This window comes from Phyllosticta citribraziliensis (genome assembly GCF_038025025.1).
Source record: "Phyllosticta citribraziliensis strain CPC 17464 chromosome Unknown J3D65scaffold_4, whole genome shotgun sequence".
NCBI classification, from domain to species: Eukaryota; Fungi; Ascomycota; class Dothideomycetes; order Botryosphaeriales; family Phyllostictaceae; genus Phyllosticta; species Phyllosticta citribraziliensis.
Window position 1 is genome coordinate 1,204,741 of NW_027117341.1, and position 15,052 is coordinate 1,219,792.

The following is a 15,052-nucleotide window of genomic DNA, read 5'->3' on the forward strand; positions in this document are numbered from 1 at the left end:
AGGACGAGGATGGCATTGTTTGTTGGCGAAAGTGAAGAAGCGAGTCGAGGTTTCCGGCATCGGCTTGGTGTTTTGGTGGATGGACTTTATTTCCGGCCGATTTACGGCCCGGGCAAACACCAGCCACGGCCCGAGGGGGCTTCATCGCCGATACGTCTGTCTCCATCTCTTATCAACGTCGCCTCATCTATCAACAACATCGCCAGATTCAGTCGGAGTGAATACGAAGCAGCGAAGCGAACAAGCCATCTCCGTGCAGCTTCCAACTCTCATACGCTGAATCTCCAGCCTTTCCGCGCTTTATCGTTGGATCGTCCTCTGCAGCCAAGGCTGTCATTCTCGTCAAATTGGGTCCCGGAGCTGCCATCATGCGCGAAGTCGCAGAGCGTGACGTTGAAACATCGCTTGACGAACTTTCAGGAAGCGTGTCGACAAGAAAGACCCAAGAGCCGCTGCAAGGAATTGCATCATGACCTCTTCATCCAGTATCGGCCCCGACGACGGAGCGTGATTGGTTACCGACACCAAACAGCCTTCCCCGGTACCATCCATTGTCCCAATTGCCACCCTAAAATGGAGGACTACTGCGGCACGTGTAGTGAGGCGAAAATGAAAGCAACAAGCGAAATTCTGCAAGAAGCACGCGAGACAATCTGCTGGAAATGGTGAATGCCATCTCCCCTGGCCTGAAACACGGTGCCAGACCACTGTCTGTGGATCTGCTTGATCTTCCTTTAGCGCCGGCGGCCTCACACTCGCCCTATGAACGGGGCGTTTCAACGACTCGAACGACTCTTGATGCGCTGGTTGGCTGAGAGCCTGTAATTCAGCACGCCATTCCCGAATTTCACGCTTTCAGGCCCTGAATCCACTCGTACATCTCCCGCGACCCTGAGACCACGCCCATGAAAACTGGATCTGCTGCCATGTACACAATTTTTCTTTTGGAAACTCCACGCTATAAATCTCGGCAGGCCACAGAATCATTTGGCAGTATGCTCGAGCTTCGCCCAGTTCCCAGGTCCAGCATCACACTCGCTTCGAAATGTTGGCTTCTCCACCTTGGTGTCGTCGCGATTTGGATGACCGCTCCCGCATTGTACTCTCTCTGGTTGTGCTCCTGAGCCATCTCGCGAACCAACTCTGTCAGATGGCGTGTGTAGATCTCGGCGGATGCACCTGTTCATAAGGGCTTGATTTTCTGACTTCAGAAAGACTGCAATTCTCAACCCCAGGCAAAGCTATTGGAGCACACCGGTCTATTCTTTCCTCTCGATCATCGGCGACATTTAATAGGCCCAGTCCGGTGCAAGGAATGGCTTGAGATCAGCCCATTCGCCCCCAAAGGTTGTGAGACTTGGAAACGCAGCAAATCGTGTCTTCTGCATCCCCAGAAAACCGCTCATGTGGAGGCTCCATACGCTGACCTAAAGGTCAATTGGCCGGAGCGACCGGGCTTCAGCACTTTGCCTCCCCACACTCGGCAAAGGAATTGTACGACGGGCTTGTGTCTAGACTTTCCATCCCGAGTTTGGAGCGAGGCGAAGGTTATCACGCCATTCTCAATATACTAAACCATCAAGGGTGTCACTATTTCATTTTCTGCAAAATCTCGACTGCATGGTATCTTTCATCAATTCTTGGAATTTTGGATTTGAGGAACAGAAGTACCTGCAATGGACGATCGCAAAGATGCCAATACCTACCTCGGCTGCGCGGCATCCGGCTGTCAGAGTGCAACTCGACGGACGGACTTTGCCTTGAGAGAGCACCATAAAGCGGGCAACTGTTGCCTTGTCGTATAGTTGTACGCCTGGAGTCGACCGGTGGCGTGCTCTGCGGCGGCTGTGCGGCCTCAGCGATCACGACTTGCCAGTGGAACGTCGGCATTGAAATTGCAATTGAGGACCTGACGACAGAGTTGACTTGGGCACATCATCTCCAAGGAGGATTGGTGTTCCGCTGCGATTCATTGACGACCAGAATTTTCATCGAGGTTTGGCACTCCTATTGACGTTGTTTACTGAAACAACAGGCGTTGAGGCGCGCGCCTCGAGACCGGTAAGCCGACATGTAAGCTGCATGCACGGCAGATGCGTTGGACAGTATTGACTGGATGCGCAAATTACACAAAGTCGGTGTGAACGTGCAGCAGCAACAGCCTCGAGACGCGTCTCCCCTGGAAACCCGAACGCGAGCCCGGCAGCTATGCATATAGTGCAGATCGGAGATATGCTTGCCGGCCAAAGTTGACGACGACGGATCAGCAAGCCACCACTTCAATCGACAGTAGGCGCTGTCAGCCGGCGCAGCTCGTGCCCAGGACTCTCGAGCACCGGGAGCACGGATCAGCAAAAGCAGCCACCAGAGTGTGGGAGCACGCGGCGGGGATGCACCAATCACGACCATTTCTTGAGGACATTGAAAATTTGCTGCACCTTTTCATATTATATCAACCGAGAGACAAGCAATGACTAAGAACATAAACCAGCCAGTCAAATTATCCATGTTGCTTCTGCTCCCCATTCCCACTCATCCCCCGCTGTCCGACCCCAGCATGTTGGTGGATCCGAAATCCGGAGATTGGATCTAGTATAGGCCAATGGCAATGTCACCGCGGACGCGGGCGGTCAAGTGGATCTCGGCATCGAGGTCGAGCTTGATTCCGAGGAGAAGGGCGGGGTCCTTCTGCTTGCCCTCGGCGTCGGTAGCGCCCTTGAGGAGCGTGCCTGTAGGTGGATTGGTCAGAGAGTGTTTTTTCACAAAAGAGAAGGCTTCAATATCAGGGAGATGTTCTGGGTCGATGAAGATGAAGGTGAAGGGTTCTGCCGTACCAGCGGGCTTGGTCAAGTGAGGCAGAGGCTCCTCAGAGGCGGGACCGACGTGGGGCGCAAGGGCCTTGGTGCGGCGGCCACCGCGAGCCTGGACATCAGAGTCGGACTCGGAGGTGTAGTTCCTGTTGAGGGGCTCGGTGGTGCTAACTGTGGGTCAGCAGAGGGAGACGGCCGAGGAGAGGAAGAGTCCGTACGCAGTAGGGGCGGACATGTTGAAAGTGGGATTGGATGAAGCTGAGAAGCTTTGCTGGTTGTTTGTTGGTCTGGTTGGAATGAGATGTCTGGCTTGCTCTGGAGACTCAGACGAGGCCAACCGCCCTCCCTTTATACAAGTTTGGACGGCATCGTGGTCAATTGGACTTGGATCGTGCTCGACTCGAGTCGGGCCCAGCCACGGAATTCGGACGCCGTCGACAGCATCGCGTGCCGGTGAATCTCAGCCAAATGCCGCCACGTAGACGTACATGATGGAGGACCGAGGACGACTGCGGGGTCGGGGACGATCTCGACCTTGGCGCGACGGTGACATTGTAAGGATAGATTGCAAATATTTGCCAAGCTGATCTGAGCATCAGGAGATGGGCGAGGCCCGTGGCCGTGGTGTTGGAAAAGGAACTCGGGGAAGCGAGCGGTGATTGGCCTCGCGGACCGTCCCGTCTCCCGCCGCGCAGCACACAAGCGCGGGCCTTGCAGAAGACATGCACAACCTTGCTCACAGCTGTCAGACCACTCCTGGGATTCACCACGCGAAGGATTTTCGTTGCGTGCAGCTGCCTCGCCTAGATTCGACGCCCTAGCAAAATATCAGACCACGGCCAAGCCATGCTCCACTCTGCTGGTGCACCCATCCTGGCCCTGCGCCTGGCTCATCTACACTGCTGCATGACCACGCCATCCGCTCGACCGACATGTACTCGTCCGCACGGTGAGTTATTTTTGACCGTTCCATCTTCAACTACCCAACCTGCTCCCTCTGCCCGGCGTTCTCATGGTTGTGTCTATGCTTTTGGCCCTCAGCACTTGTCCAGCAATGCTAGGCAGTCAAGAGGCAATCCGCCAGGGCCAACAGAAGGAGAGACGCGAGGAGCATCGTGCTCGCCGCTGCCACTTGGTCGTCGGCTGCCTCACGCTGTCGAGAAGAGGGCGTGCCATTGATGGTCGACAGATTGTGCTCAAGGACAATCGGGTTGGTACATTCTTTCAAAGTGAGGAATGATTGCTGATCACTTGAAGCTTTGGATCGATACCGGCAGTCATGTCACCGAGGGACACCACCCCTTTACTGGCTATTATCTCCCCTTTCCCGATTGCAAGTACGAAGGCGTCGTCAGCACAATCACTTCAGTCGCTCCGATTCTGAATTGGATCTACATCGACAAAAGCACCTACCAAGTCAAATATGGCGTGCGAATCGACGCAGAGCCGAACTTGACTGGGCCTTTTGACTGCACGCGACAAGACAGGCGCCTTACCTTTGAAGGGTGGGAGGGCTTTTGCGCGGTTGAAGAAGAGCCAGATCTCTGGGCTCTGTACTTTGACCGTGACGACAATGGCCTTGAAGGCAAAAAACCACCCCATGCAAGGGCGTTGGAGATTACCTTGTCGAGGAAGGAGATGAAGATCACGACAGAAGAGCTTCGAAGACAGCAAGAACTCCAGTCGAACATCAAAATCGTCAACAGAGCGAACCAGCAGCCAGATGCTCCAGCTCCCCCCGAAGACCCCAAGGCGCAGCAAGAACAAGTGGAAGAAAACCTCAAAGCACCTCAAGCTTCCGCAGGAGCAGCAATCCCAGAGTCTATTCCTGAAGAGACCGAACCCGTTCTTGTCTCGTCATCATCAGACAATGCCAATCACGTGCCCAGTTCCCCAACTGAGGCATGGGGCAGCGGGTCCATATGGTCCCAGCAAACAGAGTCACGCGCCGAACCCACACTCCCGTTCACTCCTGCTAGCTCTGTCTACGCAGACGACCGTGCCAGCGAGAACGAAGGCAGGGCTCTTGAGCAAGAGACTCCCAGGGCTGGTAAGAAGTACAAGTCACCGTATATTGAAGATGCGGATGATGGAAAGGCTGAGGACGCCACTGTGGGTTTTAGTGCTCCAGCAATTGATCTCGAAAAGAAGTTCGAGGAGCACGCGAGCACGCATGAGCTGGGCCCACCGCCACCCCCGACTCAGAAAACTGAGGATGAGCCAAAGCCAACAATCAATATCGAGAAGTTCGAAGAGCGCGTGAGCACCGATGAAACTCCTCTGACACAGGAAACCGATGAAGCGAAGTCAGCCTCAGACAATTCGCAAGAGCGCCCAACCAATATCGACAGGGCTGCAGCGTCCGCCACGTTCGAGGCGGACATTGAGGGACGAGAAATTGCACCTCCAGAACAGGTCGAGGAGGTTCATCCTGAGCAACATGTGCCACCGGATGAATCGCCAGCGTCAGCTTCGGCAGAGAATGAGAAGCTCGCCGGGTCAGCGGAGCCGACAATGGACGAGGAACCGCGTCGCGACGTCCCAATGGCCAGCGTCGAGGCACCCGACGAAAAAGAAATTGGCTCAGTGGAACCACTGACGCCAACCCTCAAAACTGCCCAAGGCGACTTGAGCTCCGTGTCCGAAAAGCCACTCAGCCCATCACGGCCTGCTGCGGCCCCCACGACAGCAGACCCATCAGCCGCAGCCTTGGGACCAGCTCCAGGCGACGGCCAGCAAGACGCTGCCGCCGCCGCCACCACCGACGACATGCTCGCCTACCTGCGCCTGCTCCGCCTGCAAGACGCGCCAAACCCAAGCCCCTGGACTGCGTCCGAAGGGCCCCACCGCCCGCTTCCAAGCCCTTATGCCCCACTGCACCTCCAACAACAGCAACAGCACCAACAGGACCAGCGCGTGCCGCCAGAGTACGCCGCCGACTACGACGAGTGGTCCCAGACAGCGCCGACGCACCTGCTCAGCCCCAGCCCGACCGCCTCGCCGACGGGCTCCAAGGCGCCGACGACGCGCAGCGTGTCGCTCGCCAGCACCGCGCCGCCGCGCTCCAGCGGGCCGTCGACCACGGCGTCGCGGTCCAGCTCGTTGACTATTTCGGCGCCTGCGCGGACGCGTTCGGTACAAGAAGATGAGAATGAAAATGAGGGCGGCGAAGCTACGACAGACTCGGTGCCGATTCCAGCCGTAGGTAATGCTAGGCCACTTCCCCCTCCTCCTCCTCCTCCGCCCCAAACATCATCATCATCATCCGCACCTCCTCCTTCTCTTGCTCCTCCACCTCCACCACAACCTCTCTCTCTCCCCGACCCCGTTGCGTGGGATCACAACACCACCGCAACGCTAGACTTCCTCTCGCAACCCTACTCGCTGGCCCAACAACAGCAACAACAATCAGTGACTGATCCCGCTCCAACGCAGAGGAATGAACCGACGGCATCACCGGCGGCCGTCGAAGAAGAGGGCAACGAGGAGGGTGATGGTGATGCCGACGCAGATGCAAAGGGCAAGAAGCGCTGGAGTGCGCTGCGCACGCGCATGAAGTCGTTGCGGAAGAAGTCGAGTCGTAAGATGAGATGATGATGAACTGGGGTTTCGCTGTTCGGGTCTGGAAAATTCGTGTTGAGGGCCGCCGCTGATGGGATGGCTCTCGCTGTACATGTATGGATTTTGACACATGTCTGATGTCTGTCTGATTGTCTGTTGTCTTCGCTTCTGCTGTTTCTGACGTTCTTTGTTTGTTCGTTGGTGCGGAATACGGAAGGTAGACACGGTATAGGATGGTATGGATCGGGAACTGGACTGGACAGTGGACAGGGGAAACAACGGAAGGAAAAGCAATCAACACATTCGTTTCTTCATTCAGTTTTTCTGTCAGTCAGCCACTCCACACTCCGTGTCCTCTTCCTATCCCTAAACTCTTTCTTTTGCAGCACAGCCACCCACCACCACCATGGCCATCGCCAGGAGCTCGTGCCTGCATTGTTCCTCCAAGCCACTTGGCAGCCTCGAGCCAGTCAGCCACCACAAGTCGTCCAAGAGTGGCGCAGAAGCAGAAACAAATAACGACGGCCTGCGGCGTGGTGTGTCGTGCCGTGTGTCTCGCCTTGCCTTGCGCCAAACAACAAAACCAAACAAACCAAGTGGAACGTAAGAAGTGCCGCGCCAAACGACCTGAATGCCGCGCCACACCCACCAACCCCTAGTCTGTCCATCCGTCCGGCTTGCATGAACAGCGCAGCCAGGCAGCCAGGCAGCCAGCCAGACAGAAGGAAAAGAAAGTGGGCGTTCAGTGGAGACGCAGGTGCCCGGGAGATCATACCACCACACTAAATACGCGCCTCGTTTTACATGCCAATCCTGCGTTATAGTCGTTTTTGTCAAGCAAAATGATGTACCTCGTTCGTCAGTCTGTGAATACCATCAGTGCGTCCCTCGTGTCCAGGAGAAAGAGAGAAACGGAAGTCAAGCAGAGGAGCACATACTGTGTGGGTGGGGTAAGCCGAGGATAAGCGAGCTGTCCAGCTAGCTAGCTAGCTAGCTAGTGAAAGCAAGAACAGCGCAGAGGAAAAAAGCAAAAACAGTGCAAAGGAGAAAAAGAAAATATACACATGCAGCGTACCTTGTACCTTGTTTCTCTGACTAATGGATTACAGGGGTAGTACTGCGGAGAGGGGGTGGGTGAGAAGTGAGTGGTGAGAGAGGGGGTGGAGGCTGGAGGGGGATGGGGCGGACAGAATCATAGGATGGAGGAGTACTATATTATAGGAGGAATGGTGGGATGTAGATGCCGTGTCCGGCTCTCTTGAGTACTAGATTGATAGACGGAGGGGGGATAGATGGAGGGAAGAGGCGAGAAATCAATCGCACACGGCCAATGGAATCTGATATTGTGCACTCATCACGCGCCCGGTACCAACCCGCCTTAGAACTGCTTCACCTCCCTCCGAAACCGCGGCGGGCTCTTAAAAAACCGCTCCCGCTTATCCTCGTCCCGCGCGCCCTCCTTCCAGTACTCGTACTCCATCCACGCATTCTCGGGCATCTGCGCCTCGGTCGCCGCAATCCAGTTGCCCAGCTCCGGCGCCAGCGGAATGACGCCCGTTTCGAGGACGTACTGGTCCCACAGCTTGAGCAGCTCGGCCAGGCGCGCGGGCTCGCGCTCCGCCAGGTCGTGGATCTCGCCCGGGTCGGAGCGCAGGTTGTACAGTTGCCAGCGCTCCGGCCCTTTGGGCTTGGGGATGAAGACGATTTTCCAGTCGCCCTTGCGCACCGCGGCGCGCCCGCACGTCTCCCAGCCGTTGACGAAGTCGGCGGCGTGCACGCGCGCGACGGACTTGGAGGCGGCGAAGGGCGCGATGGAGGCGCCGCGCATGGGGACGACTTCTCGCCCGTGGAACGTTGGTGCTGGGTGCGTGATGTCCGCCATGTCGAGGATGGTCGGCGCGAGGTCCATGACGGTGGCGAAGGCGTCGGTGATGGAGCCGGCGCGGGCCGGGTCCTGGTAGCCCTTGGGCCACTGGCCGACGAAGGGGACGCGCACGCCGCCCTCGGTCGTGTAGGCCTTGTAGAGGCGGCTAGGCGCGGTGCTGGCCTGGGCCCAGCGCGGCCCGTACCAGATGAACGAGTCGCCGGCGCCCAGGTTGTCGAGCGCGTTGTTGTAGTACTTTTTGAGGTGGCCGAGCATGCTGCCCTGGACGATAGGGTAGGCTTCGTACGCCGCGCCCTCGGCACCGTTGTCCGACATGAAGCACACAAACGTGTTGTCCAGCTCGCCCGTCGCTTCAAGGTAGTCGACCACTTTGCCCACGTTGTCGTCGATGACTTCGACCATGGCGGCAAACACCTCCATTGCACGGCACGACTTGGCCTTTTCCTCGGATGTCAGCTCTTCCCACTCTTTGACTTCGTCTGCGACGACGGGGTGCGGCTCGACATCTTGCGGGACCATTCCCAGGTCCTTGAGGCGCTGGAGCCGCTTCAGGCGCAACGCGTCCGGGCCGTCGTCGTAAACGCCCTTGTACTTGGCAATGTACTCCTTTGGTGCCTGCCATGTACATTAGCTTCAGATCTCATTGATGGAAGCAATTCGACATGCCTGCAGTGGCCAATGGGGCGCTGTGAATGGGAGGTAACCAAAGAACGGCCGCTCGTCCTTGGACTCATGGCGGTCCTTTAGATACTGCAGCATCTTGTCGCCGTACCCGTCACTGCTGTACCACCCATCGGGCAGCTTCTTGACGTACTCGCCGTCCTCGCTGTGCAGCGCAATGAAGCTCATAGTCATGAACTCGGGGATCTGGTCCGGCGCCTCCAGCTGCGGCTCATATGCGTAGTGGTTGGAGCAGGCCGGTAGGTGGGCAAATGACTTTTCGAATCCGCGTGCCTTGGGCGATCTCTCAGGTGTGAGGCCGAGATGCCACTTGCCTTGACCATCATCAGCTCGATTCACTTCATGATTTGTCTATCGCTTACCGCTCAGAAGAGTCAAATATCCACTATCCTTGAGAATTTCGGGAAGAGCAGCCACTCTCTCATTCAGATATCCTTCGTATCCGGGCATGCCACGCTGCGGAGCAGTACTCATGCCGCCCTTCGGATCATTCTGTCCCGAAATATTCGTCCATTCTAGAGGGCACCAATTAGCCCAGGCACACGCAGTCCGCCTAACAAGAAGAGCTAGCTACCAATCAGATTCCCCAGGCCAGCAATGTGGTGGTCGGTGCCAGTCATGATCATGGCGCGCGAGGGGGAGCAGGCAGCGGCGGCGTGGAAGTCGGTGAAGCGGATGCCATTGTCGGCCAATTTGGCAATGTTGGGCGTGTTGATTTCGCCGCCAAAGGGCGCCAGGTCGCTGAATCCGAGGTCGTCTGCGACGATGACGAGGAAGTTGGGGCGCTTCTTGTCTGCAGCCATGGTTGCGGTGTGCGATCAAGAGCAGTGTGTGTGAGGCGAGAGAGACGGCGAGTGAGGAGGCCGCGCGTGGTGCTATATAGGAGGGGTAGCTGGCTGGGAGCTGCGAAGCCGGGGCAGAGCAACGAGGGGCATGATTGGCGATGGGGATTACGACGAGTGCCCCCACCAAGGTGTATCAAGTAGAAGGGATGGGCAGGCGGTGAGGGGACTATCAGTCGACGCGTAGTGGTGGTGCCGTGGTTGTGTGTGGTGGTCACGGGAGCTGCACGCCTTGGAGAGGACCACGGAAAAGCGGAGGAGCTGGAGAAGGTGGTGATGAAAGAAGACAAAGAGGTACGAGGAGGGTGACGCGGACGCGAGGCGCGAGAGGCGGCAGTTTTATCAGTTGAGCGAGCATCATGGCATGGGAGAGGTTGATGGCGTGCTGTTTGGGAGTGGGTCGGGAGCGGGAGGGCTTGCGGGCCGTGCGACTAGTCGAACGCGGGGTAGCGCTAACCACAAGCGGCTGAGCCCTGGAAGCACGCAACATGGAGTGCCCATCACAACATGGCCGGGCTGACGTTGTTCTCTTTGCTGCTCAGCTCACTTTGGTTCCGCTTCGGGCCCTCAGGCTCGGCCTTGCCGCCATGTTTTGTTGTTTCGCCGCTGTACCCTGCCGCGTGAACGGAACCCCCCTCGCCCTATCTCTGCCTTGTTGATGCATTCCTCGCTCCTTATTTATTCCCTTGGCCGACTTTTTTTTCCGTTCCTCTCGTCTCTTGCTGTCTAAGCGTTGCCATCCGCCGTCTTGTGTTTTGCCCATCATGACTACCCTTGGGGATCTTCGGGCATACTGGCTCGGCGCCGTTGTGTGCATGGGAGGCTTTTTATTTGGCTATGACAGCGGCATTATGTGAGTCTGGGCGCCCGTATTGCGCTACCGTATCGTCGGACTGACAGCTGGAACAACCTAGCGGCGGAGTCATGACCTTTTCCACGTTTGAAGCCGACTTCGACTTCACCAAGAAACAAAAGACGCGCATCTCATCGTTATGCGTCTCGCTGCAACAGTTGGGCGCCTTTGTAGCCTGCTTCTTCGTCATCCCCTTGACGGCAAAATACGGCCGCAAAAAGGCCATTTTGCTGTCGTCCCTGACCTTTTGCATCGGCGCTATGCTCCAAACAATCCCATCCCGCAGTCTGCCATGCTTCTACGTCGGCAGGGTCGTGGCCGGCCTGGGACTGGGCACCATGACGTACGTCGTGCCCATGTACAACGCCGAAATGGCGCCCACGCACCTGCGCGCGCGGCTGGGCAGCTTCTTCCAGCTCTTCTACACGCTGGGCATCTTCACCTCGTACTGGATCGACTACGGGGTGCAGCAAAACCTGGCCGACAGCGGCTCCATGCAGTGGCAGATTCCCGTCGGCCTGCAGATATTGTTTGCGGGCCTGCTCGGCCTGGGCGTGCTGTCGCTCCGCGAGAGCACCCGGTGGCTTGCCAATGCCGATCGCTACGACGAAGCTTGGGAAAGCTTGGTATACATGCGTGCCGACTCGTCGGATAAGACGGCCCTGGAGATGGCCGAGATTCGCGAGTCGATCCAATACGAGCGGCAGGCCCGGGCCGGCTTGACCATCTCAGGTACGTGATTGCGCCATCAGAGCTTGTTGGCAGGAGTCGTCGCGGACCCTTTTTTCCTGGGAGTTGGAGTTTGGATGCTCCCCGTCGCCATCTCGAGCGACGTGACACTTCCACGTACTCTTTCATCTGCGTATCCACGTCTCGACAACAAGACCCCCTACTGCCCCAGCCACACATGGCCCCACATCCCACACATCACTTCGCACCCGCTGACCCTTCCCCACAGAATTCCTCTCCTGGCCCATCCTCAAGCGCATCATCGGCGGCTTCACCGTCTTTCTGGCCCAACAAGCCACCGGCGCCACCGCGACCGCCTACTATGCCCCACAATACTTCTCCCTCCTGACCAACGGCTCCGAGCACAAATCGCTCCTCCTCTCCGGAATCTTCGGCGCCGTCAAAGTCTTCGCCTGCGGCCTGTTCGTCTGGCTGGCCGCCGACCGCTGGAGCCGCAAAAGCAACCTGACCATCGGCGCGCTGGGCATGGCCGCGTGCCTCATCGTCGTGGCGGCGGTGCTCAAAACGCGGCCGGCGCCGTCCGACGGCAGCATCCCCGGCAGCAGCAAAGCCATGGTCGCGCTGCTGTACCTGTTCGTCATGGTGTACAACTTCAGCTGGGGCCCGCTGCCGTGGCCGTACGTCAACGAGCTGTACGCGACGCGCCACCGCGAGGTCGGCGTCGCCATTGCCGTCGCGTCGCAGTGGCTGTGGAACTTTGTCTTCACCGTCAGCACCCCCTACATGATTGATAGTATGGGCTGGGGCACCTTCCTCCTTTGGGGATTGTTCGATGTCGTTATTGCGGCTGGTACGTTTGTTTTTGCGACCGAGACCAAGGGCTTGACGCTTGAGGAGGCGGCGCATCCCGAGCTTTTTGCGGATAATGCGGCGGCGGCGGCGCGGAAGTTGGAGCACGAGCGCGCGCCGAGCAGTGATGGCGTGGGGAATGGGAAGAGCGTTGATGCAGTCGAGGAGCGCGATGTCGGTGCGAGGGTGTCGTGAGTGAGAGGGCTTTGTTGGCGGGGAGAAAGGGGGAGGACTTGGAAAGTGGACGTGAGAGCGGTTTGGAGCATGGGGAATAGAGAGGGATGGCGGCGAGCCTAGACCCACGTAGTGACAAGATACCAACCACACATACCCACCTTAATCAAGTATCAAGGCTCAAGTGCCACGTCTCCCATGAAGTTTCCCATGAACAGGCACCGAAACGTCGAACCAGCATCACCAGCGGACTGATGCACAATTAGTCAAAATCGTGAGCAAGTAGAATATAAAGCGTCCATTGAAAATACACGCCCGAATGGAATGGAGAGAAGGTGAAAGAATAAGAAGACCTGAAGAAGTCAGGAATAAAGACGACACAATCATTACAAGGGAATACAACCAAGTCAAACAGTGCATATCCTCTTTGCTTGTCTGCGCCGTGCGTGCTGCGCCGCTCGCTCGTGTATTGGTAAGAAAAGTAGGGAAAAAGGCAAGGAAAAAGGACGACAGGAAAAGCGCGTCTGTGTATGCGGTGCGTGGGGTAGGGGGTATCAAACCGAAGAAAGCGTCAAAAGAAACCCTTCAACATGTCGCGGCGTTTTTCTCGTTACGATAGTACCCCTCTCTTTGCCTTCAACTCTGCTGCCGCTCACCTCCTCCTACGCATGAATCGCCTGCTGCACATGCGGATACACGCTAACCATGCGGGCATACAAGTCCGGGTGGTCACGAATAAGCACCTCCGGATCCCACGCACACGCAACGAAAATAGTGTCAATGCCGGAGCTCAGCGGCGTGGTAAAGACGTGGCAGATCTGCATGCCGATGAGGAAGGCGAATGCGACGACGACGGCCGTGTACTCGCCGTTGGCGTTGTAGGCCGGGCTGGTGAAGATGAGGTAGAGGTAGGCCAGCAGCGCGCAGGCGTAGGCGATGAATACGGCTCCGAGCGAGAGGACGGGTCCGATGAGGCACTCGTTGACGAGCGCATCGATGCCGCGGTCTTTGATCATCCGCCACGTGTCGCGCGCCGCGGCCACGTAGGGCTTGCCGTACAGTGCGATGTGCGAGAAGGCGTAGCGGTTGAGGAATTGGACGGCCCAGTCTAGGATGCCGATGAAGCAGCCGAGCACGCAGAACAGGATGGTGCCGACGATGTTGCCTTCGGATGCTTGCTGTTGTTGCGCCATGCTGCACAGTTGGCGCGCGAAGTTGATGATGGCGACGACCAGGCTGCCGAGCGACACGCTGCCGAAGCTGTAGGTTGTCGCGCGGCGGAGTGCGCCGCGTGTCGCGCCCTTGGGGAAGTTTTGCGAGCAAAAGTACCACGATCCGTAAACGCCAGAAATCGTTACGTGGATCGTGTTTTTGAGCCACTCCGAAATCCAGTACATGGCAAAGGTGATGAAGACGAGGAGGCCGATGACTTTGCCCTTTCCACACCCACCGGCTCCCGTGCTGCACGCGTCATTGTTGTTGCTCGGCTCGTACTTGACGTACACTGCCACGAGCGAAACGCTGTACCAAGCGCCGAGGGCCGTTGCCAGAATTCCACCGACGGCGGAGACCAGGTAGACATGCCCGTAGTGCTTGGACACGTCGATGGCGGTTTGCAGCATCAATGCCGAGAAAGGGATCCTTGGTATCCAGCTGATGAAGCAAATGACGGTAAAGATGGCAAAGAGGAGGAATACTATGCCGCCAGACCAGTAGTGGCGACTCAGCATGTAGATGGCAGTGACAAATCCAAAAATGATGTTCAGAATGCCCGTGATCCAGATGAATTGCTTGGTAAAGGCGCGCGCCAGCCACACATAGCTGTAGCTGAGGACTATTGCCACACAGAGGCAGAAGATGAAGAGGACGACGGTGTTGGTTGACAGACCAAAGTCGTTGGCGCCGTCATAGATACCACCGCCGTTGAAGCCCTTGGTAGCCGCTAGTGAAAACTGACGTTAGCTCGTTTGTCCCCTTTTCAACTCGACAGACCCTGAGGTCTGATGACAAAAGTCATGGCATACGCAACAATAGGCAGGGGAACAATGGGAGCATTCAAGCTACAGCCCCTGGAACCCATAGTTGCGGTGTGCTACGACTCTGCTCTCAAGCCTGGCACCCTCGATTTCCCGCGACGCAACGACTCACCATAGCCCTGGATCGCTATTCCCGACACTGCAACGTATGCGCCAAAGACAATCAGAAACTACCGCCATGTCAATTGTGTTGTTCGTCGACGACGTGGAGCAGCGCAGCGTGCGCGGGCCGATTACCAGAATCCCTGCCCACAGATCATTCCACTTTGGCTTCTCAATCTTGAATGCCTGGTCGAACGTCGGCTTCTCGGCGTATGCGTAATTGGGGTCTGCGCCGTTCGGAGGGCCGTAGTTCTGGCCGTAGTTGGGAGGAGGCGGCGCGCCGTACGGCGGGTACTCTTTCTGGCCGTCTGGGGCGGGCATGTTGTTGTTGTATGCGGGCTGTGGAGGTGGCTGCTGGTAGTAGCCGTCGGCCTCGCCGTGAGGAGCGCCCGTGGCCATGGTTGCGACAATGATGTTGGAGGGGTTGACGAGTGAAGCGGGGACGTGTGAAAGCGCGGCAGAAGACCGAGCGACGAACGCAAACCAGGAAGGGTCGGGCCAGGGTTCGGTTGTCAGTGACCGCATCATCCCTGCACTTGCCCTAGCAACGATCGGCCTCGCCCCGAGCC

General features: G+C 57.5%; 5 protein-coding genes across 5 annotated transcripts; 2 read left to right on the top strand and 3 right to left on the bottom strand.

The window, feature by feature from the left end:
* Positions 1-2,403: 2,403 nt before the first annotated feature.
* J3D65DRAFT_619294 (uncharacterized protein) lies at positions 2,404-3,127 on the bottom strand. The gene is made up of 3 exons (XM_066799730.1): positions 3,029-3,127; positions 2,835-2,977; positions 2,404-2,729 (listed from the first exon to the last, which is right to left on the bottom strand). Exons 1-3 carry the CDS (start codon positions 3,043-3,045, stop codon positions 2,590-2,592), a joined length of 300 nt encoding a protein of 99 aa, XP_066656907.1. The 5' UTR covers positions 3,046-3,127; the 3' UTR covers positions 2,404-2,589.
* A 209-nt stretch (positions 3,128-3,336) lies between these two features.
* On the top strand, positions 3,337-4,711 carry J3D65DRAFT_693227 (uncharacterized protein; the record flags this gene model as incomplete). The annotated part of the gene is made up of 3 exons (XM_066803956.1): positions 3,337-4,020; positions 4,068-4,492; positions 4,678-4,711. The coding sequence occupies exons 1-3, from the start codon at positions 3,823-3,825 to the stop codon at positions 4,709-4,711; spliced, it is 657 nt and encodes a 218-aa protein (XP_066656908.1). The 5' UTR covers positions 3,337-3,822.
* A 2,678-nt stretch (positions 4,712-7,389) lies between these two features.
* On the bottom strand, positions 7,390-9,866 carry J3D65DRAFT_287259 (alkaline-phosphatase-like protein). The gene is made up of 4 exons (XM_066795128.1): positions 9,512-9,866; positions 9,300-9,452; positions 8,923-9,251; positions 7,390-8,871 (listed from the first exon to the last, which is right to left on the bottom strand). Exons 1-4 carry the CDS (start codon positions 9,738-9,740, stop codon positions 7,750-7,752), a joined length of 1,833 nt encoding a protein of 610 aa, XP_066656909.1. The 5' UTR covers positions 9,741-9,866; the 3' UTR covers positions 7,390-7,749.
* Positions 9,867-10,224: 358 nt separating this feature from the next.
* On the top strand, positions 10,225-12,542 carry J3D65DRAFT_619311 (general substrate transporter). Its single transcript, XM_066799731.1, has 3 exons — positions 10,225-10,632; positions 10,694-11,364; positions 11,591-12,542. Exons 1-3 carry the CDS (start codon positions 10,544-10,546, stop codon positions 12,364-12,366), a joined length of 1,536 nt encoding a protein of 511 aa, XP_066656910.1. The 5' UTR covers positions 10,225-10,543; the 3' UTR covers positions 12,367-12,542.
* Positions 12,543-12,591: 49 nt separating this feature from the next.
* Positions 12,592-14,980, bottom strand: J3D65DRAFT_619314 (plasma-membrane choline transporter-domain-containing protein). The gene is made up of 3 exons (XM_066799732.1): positions 14,619-14,980; positions 14,494-14,551; positions 12,592-14,287 (listed from the first exon to the last, which is right to left on the bottom strand). The coding sequence occupies exons 1-3, from the start codon at positions 14,880-14,882 to the stop codon at positions 13,008-13,010; spliced, it is 1,602 nt and encodes a 533-aa protein (XP_066656911.1). The 5' UTR covers positions 14,883-14,980; the 3' UTR covers positions 12,592-13,007.
* Between the last annotated feature and the right edge of the window lie 72 nt (positions 14,981-15,052).